General features: G+C 37.9%; 1 protein-coding gene across 2 annotated transcripts in view; it reads left to right on the top strand.

Moving 5' to 3' along the window:
- The window catches only part of LOC129278956 (uncharacterized), a 24,199-nt gene extending 140 nt beyond the window's left edge, over window positions 1-24,059 (top strand). Inside the window, exons 1-15 of one of the 2 annotated variants that reach the window (XM_064111209.1) lie at window positions 364-412; window positions 2,667-2,870; window positions 5,616-5,712; window positions 10,040-10,130; window positions 11,168-11,283; window positions 12,139-12,517; window positions 12,944-13,135; window positions 13,706-13,906; window positions 14,273-14,371; window positions 15,994-16,101; window positions 16,882-16,998; window positions 18,382-18,495; window positions 19,508-19,606; window positions 20,310-20,528; window positions 22,300-24,059. In XM_064111209.1, the coding sequence (XP_063967279.1) occupies window positions 2,711-2,870; window positions 5,616-5,712; window positions 10,040-10,130; window positions 11,168-11,283; window positions 12,139-12,517; window positions 12,944-13,135; window positions 13,706-13,906; window positions 14,273-14,371; window positions 15,994-16,101; window positions 16,882-16,998; window positions 18,382-18,495; window positions 19,508-19,606; window positions 20,310-20,528; window positions 22,300-22,329 (2,022 nt within the window). In that variant the 5' untranslated portion in view covers window positions 364-412; window positions 2,667-2,710 and the 3' untranslated portion in view covers window positions 22,330-24,059. Of the gene's footprint in view, window positions 1-363; window positions 413-2,666; window positions 2,871-5,615; window positions 5,713-10,039; window positions 10,131-11,167; window positions 11,284-12,138; window positions 12,518-12,943; window positions 13,136-13,705; window positions 13,907-14,272; window positions 14,372-15,993; window positions 16,102-16,881; window positions 16,999-18,381; window positions 18,496-19,507; window positions 19,607-20,309; window positions 20,529-22,299 lie in introns of those variants that run through there. The other variant, XM_064111208.1, reaches the window with a different exon arrangement.
- Window positions 24,060-24,567: the final 508 nt, after the last annotated feature.

Genomic DNA, 24,567 nt, shown 5'->3' with positions numbered 1-24,567 from the left:
TTTTAATATAAAGGTACACGGATGGAGTCTTGAATAAATGATAACGGGACAATTAGGCACATTAAATATAAACTTAGTGGTCTCGTTCCCGGATCCCGAGCGTGGGCGTGGCGTAAATCCACGCCAGCGCATCCCGCGAAGAAACTTGCTAGGTACCGTAGTCCAGACCAGACCGACATCTCGAATGTAAAACTGAAAAAGAAGAAGAAGAAGAAGAAGAAAAATAAAAAAAACGTTGAAATTTGATTAATGTGTAGCTCTTTTAAATATCGATCATGATTTACAAATGAGTTAACAAATTGTATTTGGAAGGCAAGTTTAATAAAATTTTGAGTCTACGTTAAAGTTCGTTCCTAATAACTTAGTAGTAGTAGTACTAGTAGTAACTAGTACCGGTAGTAGTACTAACGTGGTAACTAATTAATGTCAATGAGATGTCTGAAATGAAAAGATCTTGATTCTAACATAACTGTTAGTTCATTGATCTAACGTTAGATCTATATGTTCTTGTAGGTCTAGAAAAAAAATCATAGTTTTTATAGAGTGCCATGATTGCATGATTAATTGATTTTTTTAATGATGATGATTGTGATGATAGTGATGATGATGATGACCCGGGTGATGGCGATGATGATGATGTGGAATTGTGGATGATGCATGAGAGTTCCAGAGCAGGATTTAAAGGACAAGTCCACCCCAACAAAAAGCTGATTTGAATAGAAAGAGAAAAATCAAACAAGCATAACACTGAAAATTTCATCAAAATCGGATGTAAAATAAGAAAGTTATGACTTTTTAAAATTTCGCTTAATTTCAAAAAACAGTTATATGCACACCCTGTTCGGTATGCAAATGAGGGAGCCGATGACATCACCCACCAGGGGCGTAGACAACGGGGGGGATGAGGGGGATGCATCCCCCCCACCTCACAAGGTGGGGGGGATGGCATGTACAATCATCCCCCCCAGGTTTTTGGGAATGATATTTGGTTACTTATAAGTCATAATGATGATAATAATAGTAATATTAATAATGATAACAATCATAATATTAATAATAATAATAATTATGATGATGATAATAATAATCCTCATCATTATTGTAATTGTGTTTTTTGTTATTAGCCGCATTCACACGGTGAAAGCCAATTCAGACGGTAAAAAAAGAAAATCTTACAAGTATTTTGTGGTTATCTTGTGGTTTGGAAACCACAAGATAACCACAAGATTAATCGCGCATATTTTGCAGTGCGCGCAATCTCGTGGTGTGGAAACCAAAAGATAATCACGAGTTTTGCGTGTTCAAATGGGGCAAACCACAAGATAACCAGATTCACAAATGGCCACAGAGGCTGTTTTCATTCATAACCACATACCCATATCAAGACAACAAAGACTATACCTGCGTGTACACAGTTGACATTGTTTTTTTTTCTGAAGAGGTGTAACAGCAAAATTCACAGAGATAAATAAATACGTAGTGTGGTTCAATATGCAATACTATGTGTCAGTCCATTCTGTATTCGTATGCCACGGTGTGTAGATCTTGTCGATGTATGTCTGTCCATTCAAGGCGTAGTATGTGTGTGGTGCGCGCACCCGTACTATGTGTGTGTGTGTGTGTGTGTGTGTGTGTGTGTGAGTATGTGTGTGTGTGTGCGTGCGCGCTTGTGTGTGTTATTTTACCTCATTAAGTATGCATCAGATTGCACGATTTCAAGTTCAAAATTGCAAAAGCTCCCTACCGTGGGAGGGGGACACCCCCCTCCCACACCCTCCCCCCGCTCGGTCGCTTCGCTTCCTCGCTCGGGCGCTTCGCGCCCTCACTAGCGTTGGCAGCCCAGTCATCCCCCCCAGGTGTACGAACCTGTCTACGCCACTGTCACCCACTCACTATTTCTTTTGTATTTTATTATATGAAATATGAAATATTTTTATTTTCTCGTCACTGTCATGTGAAACAAAGTTTAATTCCTCCCTGAACACATGGAATTCCATTATTTTAACATTTTGTGGTTCAAGCAAGGGGGTCCTAATTGTCAAATTCGTAAAAATTGAAATATTGTATAATTCAAACAATAAAAAACAAAAGAAATAGTGAGTGAGTGACATCATCGACTCTCTCATTTGGATGTAACTGGCTCGTTCATATAACTATTTTGTTAAAAATAAGCGAAACTTTAAAATGTCATAACTTTATTATTTTACATCCGATTTTGATGAAGTTTTCAGCGTTATTCATGTTTGATTTTTTTCTTTCTATTCAAATCAGCTTTTTGTTGGGGTGGACTTGTCCTTTAAATAGAAATTGCCAAACTAAAACAACATTAACATTCCACAAGAATTATTAATTGTCTCAAACTGAAACTCAACTAGCAAGTCAGTTATCCTGACTTTATTATGGAATGTTAATTGTGAATGTTATTGATAAGATTTTGAGTTTGCAAGGCCTTTAACCAGAAAACGATTTGAATCTGTGAATTTGTAGGCCAACTGTATGGATTTCCATGTTTCTTCCCTAAAGTTAAACAATGATTTGTCTGTAGTCTATGAGTTTCTGCATTCCAATTTCAGTTTGATTATTATGTTGTGTTTTTTTAATGTACTTTTTCTTTCCCTTTTCTTTCATGTTTTTTTTTAGTTGAATTTATGTTATTTTCTTTATAGGCAGTGCTATGAGAGAATTTTATTTGGCTCACTAGACTAGGAGAATGTTCAATTTTCCTGCACTCAAAAGATTTTTTGAGGGTCACATGGGGTCGGAGGTTCCAGCGGAGGTCAGTGATGAGTGGACAGTTATTCAAGAAGATCTTGAAATGTTTGAGGAGTGTCCAGAATGCAAGCCGTCTCCTTCCAGTTTGAAGACTATTAGTAAGCAAAGAAATTCATTGGCCCACATTCTGACCTCTGTTTTTATTCAAACTCTGGTCTAAAGTTGTTTATAAAAGGTCAAGTCCACCCACAAAAAATCGGTGATTTGAATTGAAAATCAAAACAAAAAATCAAACAAACATAACGCTGAAATTTCATCGAAATTTGCAGCGTAAAATAAGAAAGTTATGACATTTTAAAGTTTTGCACAAAACAGTTAAATGCACAACTCAGCGATATGCAAATGAGAGAGTCGATGATGTCCTTCACTCACTATTTCTTTTGTTTTTTTATTGTTTGAATTATATAATATTTCATTTTTTACAGATTTGACAATAAGGACCAACTTGACTTAACCATAAACTGTTAAATAATGGTAATTCCACATGCTCAGGGAGGAATACAATTTTGTTTCACATGACAATGAGGAGAAAATTAACAATTATCATATAATAAAATACAAAACAAATAGTGAGTGGGTGACGTCATCATTCTGCCAATTTGCATACCGACCAGGATGTGCATATAACTGTTTTGTGAAATAAAGCAAAACTTTAAAATGTCATAACTCGCTTATTTTTCATCCGATTTTGATGAAATTTTCAGTGTTATGCTTGTTGGATTTTTCTCCTTTTATTCAAATCAACTTTTTGTTGGGGTGGACTTGTCCTTTAACTGTGGATAGCCAACTGTGTCTAAAATCTCAAGGAGTAGAGAAGAGAGGTTCAATTTGACAGCACATCTATTTTGTGATTAATTTATTCATAACTATTTGAGAATGATAAAGATTTTTTTGTTCACCATATAAGCTTTTAAAATATAAACACAATCACGGGCATACGGATGTGGGCTTGGGGGCCCCCAAATTTTTAATGACCCAAAAAAAAAAGAGTAAAGGAACGAGAGAAGGATGAAATATTACATTATTTTCTGAATATTATGTCAAAATCTATCACAAAATTTGATTTTTATATTATAAAAATAATGAAGTTTTTGCTTGCTCGTGTTGCTCGCTTGCAACTTTTAATAAATTTTACACGATCCGCCATATCTTAGCCCCCTCACAACTTTTGGCTCATTACGCCACTGAACACAACAAATATAAAGGCCACCGCACACCTTACGACCCGACTGGTCGGCGACTGGCTTGCGACTGAGTGAGGGGAGACGTGACGTCACAGCTCTTGTCAGCTTGAGAGTCGCAGACCGGTCAGAGACAAGTCGCAAGGAAAATCGGAAGGATTTGACATGTCAAATCCTTATGACTTGATCGCAAGCTCAATCCAGCTTCCAGCCCATCAGACAGCAGAGTTGCACGACGCGTAGATGATAAACAACGCGCATACGCACTAGTAAGCGCACTTTCTCAGTTGCTATGCCAAATAGCAAAAAGCGCACGCGTGAGTCGCAGATCGGATCGCAAGGTGTGCGGTGTCGAGGCTTATGACCACCTTGCAATTCATCTCCCCTCACTCAGTCGCAAGCCAGTCGCAGACCAGTCGGGTCGTAAGGTGTGCGGTGGCCTTAAGAAGCATAAATATAAATAAGATGTTGACTTTTGGCTTCGTATAATTTTAGCATTGACTTTGACCATAGGCAAGTTAAAACTGACTTCACGGGCCTCCGTGTCATCTCTTCCCAAAGAAATTCATTCTTGTATTTGAATGGGATTCTTGTGTAGCATCAAAGCTATTGATTATTTTAGTTTAAATGTGAGACTGTCGAACGTTCCTGAAAGTGAATTTAGTCACGGTTCCCACAGTCATGGAAAATCCTGGAAACATTTGTGGTCATGGAAAGTCAAGGAATTTGGGAAATTTGTGAAAAGTCATGGAATTGCATAAAGCTCTTGGCTATTGCAGCTTTCCAGTTTGTCGTGTCTCACAACTCTCAAACTCTGTGATCATACTCTGCTATTATAATTGGTGTTCATGATTACCATTTTCCCCAGTTTTGTGACATCCAAAATTCTACCTAACTCCCGGGACGTCACGGGAAGTCATGGAAAGCAGCAATTTAGTCATGGAAAAGTCATGGAATTCTGTTTTTAAATATCTGTGGGAACGCTGTTTAGTATAAATAAAGAAAAGAAAGAACAGCAAGCGTTATTCTTGTAAAATCTCAGTATTGGCTCTTAAATCTTATTACACGTGAATTGAAAGTAATTGTAATTCTGTAGGAATTCCATAGCGTCAAAACTTAAAATAGAGCAAGTTTAATGATTGTTTCGTTTCTAGCTGGAGTATGTTGTGCTTGTGCAGAAAAAGAAGTAACAAAGAATTTTTAAAATTATGTAGGGTGGTGCTTTGACCTTCAGAGGCAAACTGCTAAGTTTGAAGGTAGGCAATATCCAGGTGTGTTCAATGCAGGTGTGAATGCAGTTGGTAAATCAGATGCCTACTGTCAGACAAATTGTTTATAAATTGGTTGTGACTCTCCTATACTCAGGATCAACATTAGCATCCATTCCAATTTCAAACTTCGTCCGCACCTGCACTGAACGTAGTGGTGACGTACATGTATCCTTGGCATGCCATTCATCTTTGTTTGTTCTAGAATGCAAGCTCTCAGTTCTCTGCATTTTTCTGCATATTTACCTTATATTAGCTTGTTTTGTTGCTTTTGTCTGTGTTCGGGCCAAATAATGCAAAGTTGTTAGCCAGGCATTGTACATGACACAATGCTAAATATCATGATTTTTTGAAATTTAATTTCACCTGTCATTTTCATTGCAAATATTTCCAGCTCGTCTCCATTGGAAGAAGGGTGCTGATTGCCATGTCTGTAGTAATTCAGAATGTAAACAGAACCTGTGGGCTATTTCAAAACATCATTGTAGAAGGTAGGTATTCTTGACTTCAGTTTTACATTTACTTCATTCTCAACTTAAACATGTTTTCATTCTTACAAAATATAGGTATTTTTTTTAATGAATTAAAATTGATTTTAAAAGCAGTTTATGAAAAAAAAATTGTGCTACATGTAGTATAAGGAATTATATAAGCAATGCACATGAATCTTGTACAGGAGCAGGAGCCCGTTTTATCAAGGACGTACAGTTGTGGTAAATCTGTCACTATGGCAACTACCATGGTAACAAGGCTGTGCAGCCAATCACGATCAAGATCTCCATGGTAACAATGATCAAGGCCAATTAAGATACTCGAATTGTAAGTCCCTCATTAGATGAGCTCCACTTCCTGAAACAATCATAGCATACAAAGTATAAAAGGAAAATACGAAACAAACAAAAACATATCGTGCAATTAGTGAATAAAGAAACTGCTTCAAAATATTAACTGACTAGTAGTAGTATCCTAGTAGTTCAGCGTCACAGGAGAATTACAGTTGTCCTCAAAAGTTATTGAACCCCAGCATAAAATGCACTCCCTCATGTGGAGTGTAGAAAATGGACAACAACACTGTATAATGTTTGGCGAGTCCAGAGAAACGAGTCTTATTGACTGTAATATTTTATTACAATTGACAATTAATTATCTTAATTGAATTTACTGTAGTAACTTAAGATCTCTCGTTTTCATTAAATTCATTTACATTTATATTTGTAGTTGTTAATGTTATATGTATTTATGTATATCCAAAGGAACTGTTGCTGCGCTAGCGCCATGAGCGTCTCTGGACGGTGTGTGCACTAAATAAGACACCAGTATTATAATTTATTAAATAAATATGGCTGAACTTGAACACTTTGAATATGTTCATTTTCTGGTGGGGTTCATCAACTATTGAGCACCACTGTATGTCTTCTTAATACTGAGTTGATAATTCATTCACACAAAAAATGAGAAACAAAAATGCAAAGTTGCTTGCATGACATTTTTTTGTTCCGTTTCAGTTTTCAAATGATGCATGCTTTCCATTCCATTCTCATTGAAAATATGACGAAAATATGTTTATTAAAAGTTCATGCTTCTCGCCATCTGATTCATTAATTTGTGGAGCGTTGTGGCCCAGTGGATTCGTCTTCTGACTTTGAAACAGAGGGTCGTGGGTTGGAATCCCAGCCATGGCGTAATTTCCTTTGGCAAGAAATTTATCCACATTGTGCTGCACTCGACCCAGGTGAGGTGAATGGGTACCCGGTAGGATTCATTCCTTGAACGCTTTAGCGCCTGTCAATATGGCAGCTCAGCTACAGCCGGGGTAATAATATGATAGTATTTGAAAGTATATAAAAGTATCAAAGCGCAGTTTAGTATATGCACATAGTAACTGGGCTATATAAATGGACTTATTATTATTATCATCATTATTAATTTTCTATGTGCCAAATTATAAAAAGTTTGTGCATGCACCCCCCTTTCCCATGTAAACATGGTAATTGTTTAACAGTTTTGGTATGTTTTCTAAGAATCACATTTCTCCATCATTGTGTCAACACATCTCTTTTACACATTTCATTTTCAGTCCCAAACACTCATTCCTATGTGCTGCTGAATGTTTTTAACTACATGATGCCATTGCCCTTATCATTTTGAATGTGAAACAAAACTGACAAAGGATGATGCATATGCCCAAATGATATGATTTGTTGAACAATATTGATGTTGTTCTTGGGCTATTCATCTATCATGTACATTTATATTACTTCATTGCATGAAATTTTATACATTGATATTTTTTCCTCATTTATGTCTCAGTGGATTCTTGGCATACCTTTATATACCTTGGCATATCTTCAATACATTACTTAATGATTGAAATAAAACTATGTGAATGTAGAATGATATTTGTATACATCGTGCAAAGTATACCAGTACTCCATCCACTCTCACTCTCCCATTTCATAAAGCTGTAAAGTTACGCACAGTGCCGTTAATAGCATTAGACAAATCAAGACTATGAGTATGGTTTTTATTGAAGAGGTCAAGAGAAGAGATGTTTTGAAAAGATGGAGGAAGACTTCAAGTGCTGCATATTGTTACCCAGGCTTAACCATAAAAGGACTGGGGGCCATGATGGCCCCCCAACACTTCGCGCGATATTTCTGAAACTCAAAAAGATAGTGCTGCAATATTTATTACTTTTTCCTTTGAAGTCTCTTGCAACTTTTGAGACCAAATTTGCGACATACGGGTATGGCATCGTGAGGCCACATGACTTTTTACGAAACAATGTCATGCCAAAAATGGCTCATTTTTATACTTTGTGTACAAATCTTTGGGAGATGAAATTCATAAAAGGGTGATTATTTTTCGTTCTAATTCTTTTGCTTAATTAAGTCAGGGTTTAATTCAGTTGTTACATGGTCTGTAATTATTTCCATTAAAAAAACAATGAAAAATAAAGATGAAAAAACAAGGAAAGACAAAAGAAATCCTAAGAACAAAGAAATACACAGGAAAAAATTAGATTTTGCAATTTTTCTCAGGCATTCAATGAATTCCTTCTATCAGTTACCCATTTACTACACCTGGGTGGAGAATGGCAGTTACACCTTGCCAAAGGATGGGAGTGTTTTGGTGGGATTCAGACCTTGGACCTTGCGATTCAATGTCCGGAGACTTTATCCACTGAGCCAAAACACCTTGTATCTTTAAACAGCTTTATAAATTACCCACCTACGTGTATTTTATTTCATTCACAGACCTGGGAGGTAAGGACAATGCTTGCAGTCAATAGCCAATCAAAGTCATTGTTGCATATGCATCTAGTTCATACATCTAACAAACAACCAATCAGATTTGTTCTCTCATGTAATTTGCACAATCTCACTATTTTCAGGTGATTAAAGGGTCTTGCTAGCAAACATCATGAAGATCATCTTTTCATGGCTCAGATTATAGGTGGTGGGTATAAACATCATGCATGCTTTACAGTAAATGATATTTTTTGTACATTCTTGGGACGTGCTGTTTGTATCGATTTCTTTCCATGAAAGATAGTTTATTTTGTTCAATTTGATGATGGTATCATAAGGCACATTTATTTATGTAATGCACTTTATGCATGTATTATATTATTATTTATGTATTCATTGGCAAAGGCAAAAAAAAATCTTTCACAATAGCAGATCTATGTATTTGTATCAACTATGAATAATAATAAAAAAATCCCACATGTGCTTATTTGTCTTGGCAATTTTCAGTATGATCATTTGTCAGTTGAGATTTCATGATTTAAAGGTCGAGTCCACCCAGAAAAACGTTGATTTTAATAAATAGAGAAAAATCAAACTAGCATGACACTGAAAATTTCATTAAAATCGGATGTAAAATAAGAAAGTTATGACATTTTAAAGTTTTGCTTATTTTTCACAAAACAGTGATATGCACAACTCAGTGACATGCAAATGAGACAGTCAATGATGTCCCTCACTCACTATTTCTTTTGTTTTTTACTGTTTGAATTATACATGTTCAATATTTCATTTTTTACAAATTTGACAATAAGGATGAACTTAGTGTAGTAGGTTTCACGGTACACCATGTATTCTTTCTTGGGCATATGTTGGTCCTGAAAAGGACCACCCAATCTCGACGTTTCGACAAGTGTGTTCTTGTCGTCCTCATTCTCCTGAGGACGACAAGAACACACTTGTCGAAACGTCGAGATTGGGTGGTCCTTTTCAGGACCAACATATGCCCAAGAAAGAATACATGGTGTACCGTGAAACCTACTACACTATTCTTCTTCGCCTTGGAAACCTTCAGAAAAGGATGAACTTGTCTGAACCATATAGTATTAATGCTAATTCCACGTGTTCAGGGAGGAATTAATAGTTATTTCACTTCACAATGAGGAGAAAGTGGATGATGTCATCAGTCTCCTCATTTGCATACCAACCAGGATGTGCGTATATCTGTTTTGTGAAATTAAGCTAAACTTAAAACGTCATATTTTTCTTATTTTACAGCCGATTTTGATGAAATTTTCACCGTTATGCATGTTGGATTTTTCTCTTTTTATTCAAATCAACTTTTTGTTGGGGTGGACTTATCCTTTAACATTGTTCAATTTGTGTAACTATCTAAATCTAACTGAGAAATAACCTTGGTTGTACAGACTTTCTCATGATATCAGTGTTTACTGACTGAAACAACTTTAAGTCAAACAGATTTCTGTCGCAAACGATTTGATGTAGGAAAGAATGCCTGAATCTATGTCGATTAATGAACTCCTGCATTTATATTCTCTTGTGATCTTAGATGTGGAAATGTATTTTGTGGAAAGTGCATCCAATTCCAGCGAAATCTGTCCCCAGATGCAGCATACGATCCGAATGGTTGGCCTTATAAAGTGAGAAACGATTGTTTCCTGCATTTTTTATTGCATCATTGTTGGTGCCTTTTTATTTAAAAAAATAAACTGTCATCTTTTACCACATTAGACATGGTGAAATGTTTGTTGTTACAATCTTCATTTATATACATCCATGTATGTTTATTATTTCAAAATCGGCAAAGAGTATGCAAGTAACTTGAAGTAATTCAAAAGCAATTAGGATAGAGCATGTGGAAGAAACATTCAATAAATTCTGAAAAGGGACATTATTGTAATATGGAACGTATTCAGTGTCTTCATCAACATGAAAATCCTGTTACATTGAAATACAGTGACACTGCATCTGCTCTGTCGACAATCGCTCCAGACTTGCTTTCCTCTAAGATATCGGGGTTAGGGCTGCAATAGGGTTTTATGTTAGGTTTAAAGTTGGGTTAAGGATAGGGCATGGTGTTAAATCCAGGGTTGAAGTTGGCCATTCCTTTAGTGCAGTTGCTTCTCAAACGGTGGGCCGCGGCCCACTGGTGGGCAGCGAAGCTCTCTCAGGTGGGCCGCGAGAAGCTCCAGGGGGAGAAAAAAATAGGATAAAAACTATAATATATTTCACAGACCTGTCCAAACATGGTATGTCCGATCAGTCTATGCGGGTCAAACAAAACTAAAGCATTAATAGGTATCATGCATGTTGCAAAGCATGCACATCCACACTATGATGGTTTTAATGCAATTGTCGCCCATTTACCGGACATTTGGGAATGCAGATTAGTTCTCAAACTGTTTCTTTCAAATGTGATTCAGAGCTTTGTGTTCAAATTTCACGAAACATTTTTTCATCAAAATTGACGTTTTCTTAAAATTTTGGTAGGTGGGCCTCGAAAAAAATCTGAGAGTCATAGTGGCCCTCGAGTAAAAAAAGGTTGAGAAGCGTGTATGGAATTAACAGCGGAGCAATTGTCGGCAGAGCAAATGTTGTGGAACTGAAAATACTTATATGGCATGGAAAATAAAAGAGAAAAAAAAAATTCTATCCTGCTCGAATCTTCTACCATCAGGTATGTGAGAAGTGCTTCTATGATGACCCTCAGACGGTAGGATTCAGTAAAAGCCATAAGGATTACTTCGAAGGATGGCGAGCAGCCAAGCATCTAGTAAGCAAGGTCCTCACCAGGTATGTAACATGCACTGGCAGATCCAGGGGGGGGGGGGCAAAGCCAGCCCGTGCCCCCCCCCCCTTTTGAGAGGCACAATTAAAATTTGTTATGTAAAAATTTTGTTAAAAGATAAGTGTGGCCCTCCCCCCCCCCCCCCCTTTTTGAAAGTGAAGACCTTTTTTTTTTTTTGCTTGTCAAATTTTTTTTTTTCGTGGAAATCACTTCATTTTTTGTTGAAATCCTTTTTTTTTTTGCTTGTCAAATTTTTCCTCGCGAATATGTGCCCCCCCCCCCTTTTAGAAAATCCTGGATCCGCCCCTGGTAACATGCAATGCTTTCACTTGGGGTACCTGGTCAAAAGTCAGGGCTGTATCTTTCCTGTAGTGAACCTGCAAGCGGCTTTTTATTACCAATCATCCCAATTCATCATCGACATAACAATGGTGGATGCAGGGAAAGTGGCTTATGAAAAGACGCATAACCCCTTATAACTGATTTTTGCTGAATGGCGCGGCACAAACTGTTGACAAGTTACCTTTCTCTAAAAAGAAAAACCTTGTAATCAGGGGGCAACACCACAAGAGGTTCGGGGGGGGGGATGGGAGGACAGGGGACAACTGATCCCCCCATGATTTATCAAGTAGTGAAAAGAAGGGAGGAGAAAAATGAAAGTAAAGTTGGAGAAAGAAAGAAGAAAAGCAAACAATTGAAAAGAAAGAAGACTACAGTATAAACAAGAGCTTTTAGGACTGTGTATCTCTATTACTCAATCAAGAGAAATATAATATCACCTGTAGCTTGTCCTGCCCCAACCATCAAAATATCATATGAGTTGATAACTTTTATGTACCTTTATCTGTTTTTTCCCCGAGACCAACAATCCTATGCAATCTGAAGAACCTTGTTGAAGGCTTTGCCTGTCATTACAAGCCTCCTCCCCCACCCCCTCCGGACATACCCACCAGCCCGGCGGATCCTTCCGCGGCACCCTCTTCTCAGCTCCGCAAGCCACGCCTGGCAACCTCACTCTTCAAAGGTGTATCGGCGGTACGACAAGGGGTGAGCGGGATACAGAATGCTCCCAGGTGGATGAAGCAAAGTGTGGTGGACCTTCACAAAGCTCCTGGACGGGTTGCCAAGGGCGTGTCGGAGGTACCGGGGAGGGTCAAACAGGGTGTGACCGGTCTCAAAAAGGCAGAGACGTGGAAGAAAAGAGTGGTCCCAGAATGGCAGAAACCACCTACATGGGTGGTAAGTTCTTAACTTGTTGACTTCTTAATTCTTTTATAACCGTCACCATTGTGTTGATAATCCCTATGGAGAAATCTACATTGACAAAATTTTCTGTATTCGAGTTGTATGGAGGGAAAAAAACACAAGTTGTTTACTGTGGGTAATTCATGAATGGAAATTATTGACAAGCATTATATAACATCTCCTTTAAGGTCATGTTTTGTATATTTTTGCTTTGTTTAAGTTAATGCTTATTTGGAGAATCTGTTTATATTTGTTTCATATTTATGCGTAAATGGGTATAAGAGTGCTGCTGCTGGGCTAGCGCCATGAGCGTCTTTGGATGGTGTGTGTGCTCTGTAAAATAACACCACTATTAATATTTTCATTTTTATAGCAGTGATGGGATATGAGAAAATATGTGACTTTTCCTTTTCTATTTAGGAGGAGGGAGGTTCATGCCAATGTTGCGATCGTCCTTACCCGCCGTTGGAACAGCGCCACAACTGTCGGATCTGTGGCAAACTTGTCTGTAAGGCCCAGTCCTCCTTAGACCTGCTCCTCTACAAACCAGACCTAATAGACCAGGTCTTAGCGGGGTCCCATGCTCGCTGGGCTCTCATCAGAGTAGTCGGGGTGAGTTCCATAATACTTGATGAAAATTCAGATCTGGGGGGGGGGGGCTCCATACAAGGAATTTTTTCACATGCTTCAACAACTATGTTAAAGTGATCATTTTACTTTGTTCTGATTTAAAAAAAAATTCATTTGGTTCTTGTAAATGAGCAAAACATTAGGCTTATAGTGGAAAAATACCATCTCAAAGTTCTAAAGTATCATGTTTACAGGAACTATTTTAAAGCTTTGGAGATGTAAACCAAAGTTTGAAAATAATTGGGGTTGGTTTTAACGACTATGTGTATACAGGAATTCTGAGCACTACAACACATAAACTCTATATGAACACAGCATGACCTATATACATGTACAGTGTGTGCAAAGTACACTGAATGAACAGTGCAGCTATTGTGTGTGCGTAAGAGATACACACAGCAGAAGGTAGTCCACACGTCCAGCTAACAGATTTTTTGAATTGGAGAAAACCAGGGCTTCTTTTTTTAGTTTTCAGGGCTCTTTTGAGCAGTTTTAGGGTGACATTGCCCCAAGCCCCCGGTGTGAATTCTTCCCTGATTCTTAATCTTGCAGAGTCCTGAAGTAGAACCAGATCACCATCTCTACCTTAGGATCTGCCAACCCTGTCGAGATCACCTGCAGATCATCCAAGTAGAGGAGTACCAGAGACTCAACAAAGGTCAAGGGATGGTCAATCTCTGCTGGCAACAGACGTTGGTCATCTATCAAGATATCATGAGTCTGCGGTCAAAGATTGACCATCAGCTTCCAGAGGTCAGTTGACTAGTTATTACAGTTTTGATATCATGAGCGTATGTTCAAAGACTGACCATCAGCCTCCAGATGTCAGTTGACTAATTATCACAGTTTTGAAATTATATGCCTTTAGAACAGTTGACTAGTTTCAACAATTTTACTTCATGAACACACATAAAGAAAATTGACCATCGGTTCCGAGAGGTCAATTGACTAGTCTATTATAGTATTAATATTATAAGACTAAGGTCAAAGATTGACTATCAGCTTCCAGAGGTCAGTTGACTAGTTATTACAGTTTTGAGCAACAGATGTTGAGCCTTGATTCACTGTGATTATAAACCATCATCATGACCTCCCTTCCCCCTAATTCATCTCATTCAGTTCCAGGAGATTGTTGCTGAGGTGGAGGTCAGTGCTGGAAATCCGGAAGTTAAAGTTAAACCAGACTCGGACAACAAAGATCAGCTAGCTAATTATCAGGTACATTCAAGTTCAAATTCTTTATTTTCCACATAATCATGATCATACACATGTAAGTACTACCAGATAAGCATATACTGCTAGAATAACACAGTATACAAATATACCATGACACTCTAGGATCTGGCTTAAGCTATTCACATCAAAAGAACATCAAAAGTACATGTACAGAGGGAGAATGATGCTGTTCCTGAGTGTGAATAGTCTGAACGATGAGGATTTGATGCATTTCTCTCCAATTTCACTTTTGTCGTCGAGAAGTTCTTGTGTGAAGTTGAGATAATTTAGCAGCGCAGAGGCGTAACGTCATGAGCTATCGATAACAAAAACGGTATCGTTCTCCTGAACCCAGCTCGGTATTGGAGCTCGATTCAGCGTCCTTTTTACGCTCTCAACACCGAATTTGAAATCACCCATTGAATATTTTTTTTATATCCCTTTCACCTGCATTATTCCTTATCACATCAAATAAGACCAAAAAAAATCATTAATTATGAAAATATTTATATAACGATATGATATGATATGAAGATAGCTACCGAGTTTAGCTGGTGCTGCAGGCAGCCCGGCTAGGTGCATAGATGAGATGCGCACAATATGGTTTGAACTGCCATGCGGAGTGGACGTGTCTTGGGACATGGGCACAATGAACGTTTGGCGTTGGGAAAACTGATAGTTCCCTTTTTCCCTCTAGAAAAATGTGTGACGTGTGCAAGGAAAATGAATTATTTCATGGTGAAATGTTTCACCCAGTAAATCTATTCATTTTCTCCTTGTGCACACACACCAATGCAACAATCTAAAGCAAGGGATATAATATTAAACATTTTTGAAGGACGTGGTACATTTGGTAAGTAGTTAAAATGCAACTAATACCGGAAACTTTATATTTTAAAAGTGTAAGGGTTTGCATTGTTATTGTTTGCACACTAAGCGTTTTTATATGATTACCTCCGGGAAAGGCTAGCTACAGCTATGGTTGTGTCTGAAGAGTTCTACTATTTAAAGTGTTATATTTGTGTTTATCTAACACTATCCTGTTTGAAGTCTTGTTGTTCTCCTGGTTATTAATCTGGACCTTTTCAAGATAAATTGATCATTTTTCATAAAAAGTGTGATTTGTATATATTATATATGAAGAACCCTTAATATTGTTTTGCAATTGTTTGGCATCACCACAACTCAAGCAATTTGAGGCTACTTTTGGAAATATATATGTTATCTCCACAGGCTCCACAGTATTTAAGTAACTGCTTGAATCTGTATACACCAACTAGAGCACTTAGGTCGGCCAGTGATCACCTTCGCCTCACATATTCATTAACTCGTACATTAGCTGGTGACAGAACTTTTACAGTGTCGGCTTCAAAATCCTGGAACGACCTGCCACTAATAATTAGACAGTCTCCAACATTAGCAATTTTCAAAAAGTCATTAAAAACTCATCTCTTTCGTACTTTGTAGTTTTTTAAAATATTACATTTAATTAATTCATTGTAAGCGCTTTGGGCCTAATGGGAAAAGCGCAGTACAAATAATAAGTAATAATCTCCCTCAAAGCCAGTCAATATTATCCTATAATTATAGCTGTTGTATGTTTTATTTCTTGGTTTGTTCCTTAGAGTGTGATATCTCATCATCTATCCTCATTGGTAGCAGTCATCTGCCGTCTCAAAGAACTCCACCCTCAAACTCAAGGCCAAGTCAAAGTACTCAAGAATATAATCAAGGTAAAATAAGGTCTCTCTGTGAAAGGATGAATTACAAAATATTCCAGCATTCCGTTAAGGGTTTCTGAACGTTATTGCTAGGCATATGTCATGGACTTTCGCATCTAACGGATACCTATTTATTAACTCTTTGCTTGCTTTGTTTGACTACAGTAACATACAAGGAGGTGCCAACTTCGATTCAAGTAACATTTCATTCAAAATACACACAGAGTGTATTAATGTCTATTGTCCATGTATACACTCATACATAGTATTAATGCGTGCAATTGTGCATCGGATTGTTAAGTGTACACACAAATCTTTTCTTTACTGCTTTCCTACCAAAAGTTGTTGGGAGTTGAATTAGCATAGTCTATGCAAAACCCCTCAAGTTTGCACCCTTACATATTGTGGCACTGGAGGGATTATGTCTGTGGCAAAGTTAGATTGACGCCTTGCTAAAGGATGCTAGACCATGGTGGGAGTTCATTACACGACCCTCTTATTACAAGGCAAGCGTCATGACACCTACAAATCTCAAGGTTGACAAAAGCATCAAATATTATAATAGACGACTCAGAATGGGATAGCAGACATATTCTTAGAGTAAGGGCGAATATTGCATTGCCTGATTCGTAGATGGGTGCAATTTTGGCGCTAACAATACGATGTTCTATCGCACAGCCAAGTCATGCAAACCAAAATGTATGCTTTTATTATTGATAAGAGGCCCTGTACAAATAATAATTCATTGTATCCCTCATCAGTATTCCTCTGGTACTCGATCTTTCCTTTCAGTGCCAGCAAAGTTTCTACATGGAAATGAGCACACAGTTCAAACAGCTACTAGCACAGCTCAAACAAATCACCCCCAAAACAGTTCATCAACAGATCATCGATCTTCTGGAAACTGAGGTATGTTGATTGTTTGTGATACTGTATAAGTCAATATTTTGATGCATATTTTTCATATTTTTTAAAACATTCAATAACCATATTTATGAGCAGTTGTTTTAAGGAACTTTTCGATATCAAGGAATCTGACTGAATTGAATGACTTTCAAAATGGCTTGCGATACCCGAGTCAGTATACAACCATTCCGTACTGGCTGCACAGAAACTTTGTTAGCACTAACAGAGCACTAACAGTCAGGGTTCCCAGCCCATCAGGGAAATCAGGGAAAATTATTTCACTTTTTTCCAGTCAGGGAAAAATCAGGGAATTTGATGAAAATAACCTCAAATCAGGGAAAATGCTTCAAATCAGGGAAACAATCAGGGAATTCTTATTGGCCCAAAAGTTGAAAGCACGGTAGTCAGTCAGACTCTGTTGTATATTGTTGCACATCAAAACAACATCAATTGAATGACTGGTTATGGTGGTTTTAAATTCACTGCAACAACACATGCAAAACTGGGAATGGGTTTAAATGATTATCAGGGAATTTTTAAATTTCATCAGAGTAAAATCAGGGAATTTTGTTTTCTTGAAAAAGTGGGAACCCTGACAGTAAGCCCGGTCACTGATTTCGGATTGTGATATCAAAGCATTGATCCGAGATGTAAATAACGCAATGTTGTGACGGAAGGCATCGCTGCCACATTACCGGTTGTAACAGGGCCTCTGTTTTTAGCACATTGTTAGGATCAACAAAGTTTCTGTGCACCTAGTACAGATCGAATGAAAGTTATAATTCCAATTCTTAGTGACAATAAGTAATATCCTATCCAAATGTGGGCCCTTTCTCATAAAGTAGTTTTTTTTATTTAAAAGCAAGCAATCAGAATCAGGTCCCTGTTTCCCCAAGGTTGTTCACAATGAAATTTCGAATTATTGTTGTAATGGCCCAATCATGGAGTGGTGTGTTTGCATGCTCACTTTGTAACCGAAAGGTTATTGGATGAAATAAGTATGTGGTCCCTGTTTCATCAAAGCTCTTAACGATGGAAATTAAATGCAAGATTTTTATGAATAATTCATTTTAGTCCTTGAATGGTACATCATCACTGGTGTGCTATTGTTTGGCTTAGAATTAATTCTTCATAGAAATTTTTGCATTTCGTTTTAACATTGTGTGCGGGAATGACTGAATGAATCCGATGACCGGGGTAGTAATATATCTGTAAAGCGCTTAGACACGTCGTTCAGATGTATTAAGCGCTATACAAAAGCAGATTATTATTATTATTATTATTAATACACACAACTCTTATCCTTGAACTGGAATTAATGTGAAATTCAATGGTAAATTTGAATTAAGTTTAACTTTTCTCTATTGATCCTCTTTCCAATGTTAGGCTTTGAATTCTGCGTGTGCGTCATTGAACCAGCTTGAAGTGGAATGTAGATACCTGTGTGAAACGCATCATTTAGACATCAATATACCACTTATTATCAAGGAAACAGCTGAGGTAAGATGGGCAAATAACATACAAACTAATGCAGTTTTTATGTGCAATCCCCAAACTTACAGTCTTCAGGCTTCTTTGAAAGTATTGATCTTTTTTTTGTTTCAAAGTTGGTCTTCATTTCTCAGAAGTTTTCTGGGGGTATGAAAGTTTTAGCTTAAATGGTATATTTTGGAGCAAAATTAGTTCAAGTATCCATGTAAATTAGTTTTGCAAATCATTTATACCTTTTCATATTCCATGAATGATTGGCTCTGGCTAAGCCACCATAAAATACATTTCTAAATTTGAATTTGACGTCATTTACAAGTAGCATTCCCATATGCTATGTCATATAAAATGCATAAATTTCAATATTTTAATGGTTCATTATGACTGAAAATTTTCTTCTTCAGGAGCGGGTGTGTAATAATTTGATATACTAAAAGTACAATAAAACGCATTTTCATATTTTGAGAAAATTACATTTCATTTATATTTTTAATTCACGATACATGGGGAGCTGCTGGCATATGATGTGGCAAATAAAAAAAGTTACATTCCAATAACTTTATCAATCTTTGATGGATTTTTCTCAAACCTTCACCAATATTTTCTCTTATATTTTTCTGTCAGGGTGAACTTCTTCTTTAGGATATAAATTCATACGTTTTTAAAACCGGGTGGGTGTTTCATAAAGCTGTTCGTAAGATGCGAGTGACTTTACGCACGACTGGTGATCCTTTCTAGTGCTATGTGATATCCCTATGTAATTGATTTATGACCTAAGAACATGTTCCAGTCGTGCGTAAAGTTGTGCGTGACTTAACGAACAGCTTTATGAAACACTCTCCTGTTCTAAAATAGAATATATGTGGAAAATATTTGTTGTGGGACCTTACATAAAAATTCACATTTTAGTTTGAAGTTTATGTTTTCCAATCCAGCATCAATAGATGATTATGGTCACAGTGAATATTTGTTGTGAGCCATGTCTGTGAAATTTACACAAGAATTGTGATTTTTTTTCCTGTAGGTTGTAGAAATCGAGATTAAAGACAAGATGGAAGAGGCCGGAGCGGATTGGTCGGAACAAAAAGAAGAACTTGAAGAGTTTGTTTACATTCAACTAGAGGTAGGTTTAAAACCGATCTAAAGCTTTGATTAAAGTCTACCCCCAACAAGAAGTTGATTTGTAGATAAATTTTTTTAAACAAAATGAGAAAAAATAGTTTCATCAAAGTTGGATGTAAAATAAGGAAGTTTTGACACTTCAATTTTTTCCTTGCTTTTCACAAAACAGTTACGATGCACAACACAGTGGTATGAAATTGAGAGAGTTGATGATGTCACACGCTCACTATCGTATATGTCATTGCCCTAATCATACTGTGTTCCTGCTAGTGGAGCGTTGTGGCCCAGTGAATTGGTCTTCTGACTTTGAAACAGAGGGTCATGGGTTTGAATCCCAGCCATGGCGTAATTTCCTTCAGCAAGAATTTTCATCCACATTATCCAGCACTCAACCCAGGTGAGATGAATGGGTTCCTGGCAGGAATTTATTCCTTGAAATGCCACCGTGCTTTAAAAGGCTGCGGGGCTAAAGCCAGGGTAATAATATCCAAGTCCTTTGGAAGCGCATAGGGATGTTATGACATAATGTGATGTGCGCTGTACAAGAACTGCGTTATTATTATTAATATTATTTTGCATTTTTGACGATAAGGAAATTCTTCATTGAATCACAATAGGCTTTAAGAGTCGTGATTCCGCATGTTCAGGGGGGAATCAAAGAATATATCACTTTATATTGAGAAAAGAAATGTTTATACTTACAGGGGTTGCCAGAGGCCAACATACTTCCTCATCGGATTATTCAGCCTTCTAAACACCTTCTTCGTCATCTTGGTTCGTATTATCTTCACTGGCTGGTCAGTAGGAAGGCTGTGGAGGTGTTCAGGAAGATCAGGCTACAGCTGATGATCAGGAACGCTGCCAAGGCTAGTCTGCAGGCTACCAGTCAGTCGCTGGAGAGGTTGACAAAGAGTATACAAGAGGTGAGGAATGGGGAGGGGGGATAGGGGGAGGGAGGGGAGGAATGGGGGAGGGAAAAACAGGAGGAAAAGAATAAAAGTCGTCAAGCTTCTAGTCAATCACTGGAGAGATTGACACAGACTATACAGGAGGTGAGATATTGGGAGGGGGGGGGAAAGGAAGGAAAATATTAAATAATAATAATGTTTTATTTACCCAGGGTAGCCACTTCAATCATAAGACTGCTCTTCCAGCGGGCCCTGCGTAACATAATAATGTATTTATTACCCTTCTCCAATCTAAATGCCGAGCGCCAAGCAAGAAGGCAGAAGGTCCCATTTTTACAAAGTCTTTGGTATGACTCAGCCAGGGATCAAACCCACGACCTCCCGTTCATGAGACGGACGCTCTACCACTGAGCCACCATGCCCGGTGGCTCAGTAATAAGAGTCTTCAAGCTATCAGTCGATCCTTTGGATGATTGACACAGACTTAGAGGAGTTGCGGAATGGGGAGGGGGAAAGAGAGAGGGAGGGGGGAGAGAAAAAAAAGGAAAATTAAATGAGTCTTCAGGCTTCCAGGCGATCTTTTAAAGAATTGTCACAGACTATAAAGGAGGTGTGGAATGGACTTGGAGGGGGAAGGGAGGGAGAGGGGTTTGGAGGAGGGGAGTGGAGAGGGAGGGGGAAAGAAAGAAAAGAAAGGAAGAAAAAAATGAGTCTTCAAGCTCCCAATCAATCCCTTGAGTGATTGACACAGAGTATACAGTATTTATGAAATGGGGAGGGGGAACAGAGAGCGGGGGGGGGGGGGGTTTAGAGAAAATGGCAGGGGGTGAGAAAAGGGCAGGGGAGAGGAATGGGTAATAATAACATTATCATGTTGAGTAGGGCCTGCTGCGAGAACAGATTTCAGAACTGAAGTGGCTACCCGCTACGTGGAGCGTTGTGGCCCAGTGGATTAGTCTTCGGACTTTGAAACAGAGGGTCGTGGGTTCGAATCCCAGCCATGGCGTAATTTCCTTCAGCAAGAAACTGATCCACAATGTGCTGCACTTAACCCAGGTGAGGTAAATGGGTACCGGTAGGAAGTAATTCCTTAAAAAGCTGTGTGCGCTATGAACGCCTAGCTTAGCCGGGTAATATAGGAGCGCCTTGAGCACCTAACAAGGTGGATATGTGCGCAATATAAATACCCTATATTATTATTATTACCCTGGGTAAAATTTGACATTATTATTATGGGTAGGAATGGGGGAGGGGGAAGAGGGAGAAAAGAAAGGAGGAAAATTATTAGTCTTCAAGCCACCAGGTGATCCTTTGTATGATTGTCAGACTATACAGGAGATATGGAATAGACATGGAGGGAGGAGAAGGGGGGGTTAGGGTTGAAGGAGGGGGTTGGTTAAGAGTTAGAGGGAGGGGAGGGGGTTGGTTAAGGGTTAGAGGGAGGGGAGGGGGTTGGTTAAGGGTTAGAGGAAGGGGAGGGGGTTGGTTAAGGGTTAGAGGGAGGGGAGGGGGTTGGTTAAGGGTTAGAGGGAGGGGAGGGTTATTAAGAAGTAAAGGGAGGGGAGGGTTGAGGAGAGGGAGGGGGAGGAATGGGGGTGAGAGGGAGAAAAGAAAGGAGGCAAAATAATAGGAGGCTCCAGGATTTCAGACAATCACTATAAAGATGGTAGTGAGGGATGAAGGTGGGGGGGGGGGGCTATCAAACCCATTTTTACTAAATGAGTACAGATACAATATGTAAAACTTGAAATTGGACTTTATTTCCTTCATATTGTTTTTCTTTCAGGAGGCACATAAGGAGAAACAGAAACATTGAAGAGAAGAGATCAGGGGGCTTCTCATCGACATGTTTTCGTCATGAAAGGATTGGTGTATGCTTGAATCGACGATGTCTGTCTTATCCACCAGTTACCATGACAGTTACCACAAAACCAAGGAAAATAGTCAAATCTGACAACTTGTTAGATAATGATAAAAATAATAATAGCTGGATTTATGCAGCGCTTTTTGCCTGAGGATACAAAGCACTGCTATTATTACCTGAGTTTGACTTGAGCTACCACTTTATTGCTCGGTTCATTCAAGGAAGTAATCCTGCAGGATACCTACTCAACACACCTGGGTCGGGTGCAACGGGGTATGGATCAGTATCTTGCTGAAGGATAACACACCATGGCTGGGAATCAAACCCATGACCTTCCATTAGAAAAACAAAAGACAGAACCACTAGACCACGTCGTGCTCTCGAATGTTGATGAATAGCTCTCCAGATCAGACAATCACAGCATCGGCTCACAGCCTGTCCTTGGTTTCGACCGGCTGAGACACATCGTTCAGTATATAATAGTTAATCATGATGCCTATAGATTGCATGAGCCTTAATCTTTTATGCTGAAATTATTTATCATCATTAGAACTATAACTTCATTGAACATTCCAGTGTACAATAGATGGTACTCCAGGCTGAAAATAATTATTATTAAATACATGTACGGTAAATATACCAAACTTACACAAGGAAAATGCTGAGAATTTCCAGGGTTCACAATCTTTCTCATATTCCATGACTTTCCATGGCCATTCTCGCCAGAATTCTATGACCTTTCCTTGACTTATTCACCTTTTTTACATGGTAGACTGAAATTTTGATTTCAAATTAGAGCACAATTCTACCTATAGAAAGGCAGCTTTTGCTATCTAGTTATTTAATCTGTTACAATTACATGTTATTTTTTTCTTCATATTCAATATGCACCGCTGTAGAATATTCCTACAATTACGCATGTACATTCTCATCAGTAATTGTCCACTTTTTTATGAGCAATTATTTTCAATTTTAAAGAATACAAATTGCCTTTTCTTTTTCTGGTTTCGCACTTTCGCCATTTACATTTTCACTATCATGTTTATTCATATCAATAATTGTCCACTTTTTTGTTGGAAATTATTTTTATTTCTAAAGAATGCATATTGTTTTTTCCTGGTTTCATGGGCCTCCGTGATTCCTGCTCTAGCTCTCCCTTGCTCATATAATATAACCCCCCCCAAAAAAAGCAAAAAAAAAACACACACAATCACCATCACCAATTTTGATTACAACACAGTAGGCCTATTCTTCTGATGCATTCTTATTTTGCAAGCATTAAAGGTAAATTCCAGTTTTGGTAACGATCTCAAAATGACTTTTTACAGAATCTAATATAATGACCACCCAAGTGTCTGTTTGTATGAATAAAAAATATGTGCCAAAGGATTCTGGAAGAAATTGTGTAATTGCTGAGAAATAAGCAAAATAGGCGCGGCTTCGGTCACTTCCGTCGGGTCTTTATTCCAGCGATAATAATACACTGTCCCACGTGTGCCTATCTGTGTTGGCGATCTTCAGTGTGATCGTATTTCAGCTTAGATTTTATGATTTCACAAAGTTCAGTTTATGTAACTGTACCAGATCTAGATCCACAATGATATAGTCATACTTAACCTTGGTTTTACAGACTTTCTCACGAAATTAGTGTTTTACTGCAACTACTGTAATTTAGCTTTAAGCTGGTCAATAATTTCTGAATAACTGTTTTTCTTGAGACATCCTCTGTTTGAAAGAACTCCCTCTACACATTGTACCTGTTTGTATATTTGGTGGGAAAAAAATGAACTGAATGAATTTCAAAGTTTAGCAATATTTTATGAAAACAGTTACATGCATGCCATCATGAATATGCAATGGGTGGTCTGATGATGTCTTGTCCCCATTTTCATTTTTACATGAAATCACGATTATTTCATTTTTGTATGACTTGTTTCCCTTGTTGCAGAATAAGTTTTAACAATAATCATCTTAAAAATTGATTAAGGAGTCAGTCCCATTCTTGGAGGAAAAAATTTGAATGAATATTACTATTACTGTACATGATAAAATATAAAACAATAAATGGGGATATGACATCATCAGTCTACTCATTGCATATTCATGAAGAAATGAATAGAAGTGTTTTACCATAATAAGGAAAACTTTAAATGTTATAACTTAATTACTTCTGATCAGATTCTAATGAAA

Source organism: Lytechinus pictus, chromosome 16 (genome assembly GCF_037042905.1).
Source record: "Lytechinus pictus isolate F3 Inbred chromosome 16, Lp3.0, whole genome shotgun sequence".
NCBI lineage: Eukaryota > Metazoa > Echinodermata > Echinoidea > Temnopleuroida > Toxopneustidae > Lytechinus > Lytechinus pictus.
Note: the sequence above shows the minus strand (reverse complement) of the source record. Positions and strands in the feature narration are given on the sequence as shown.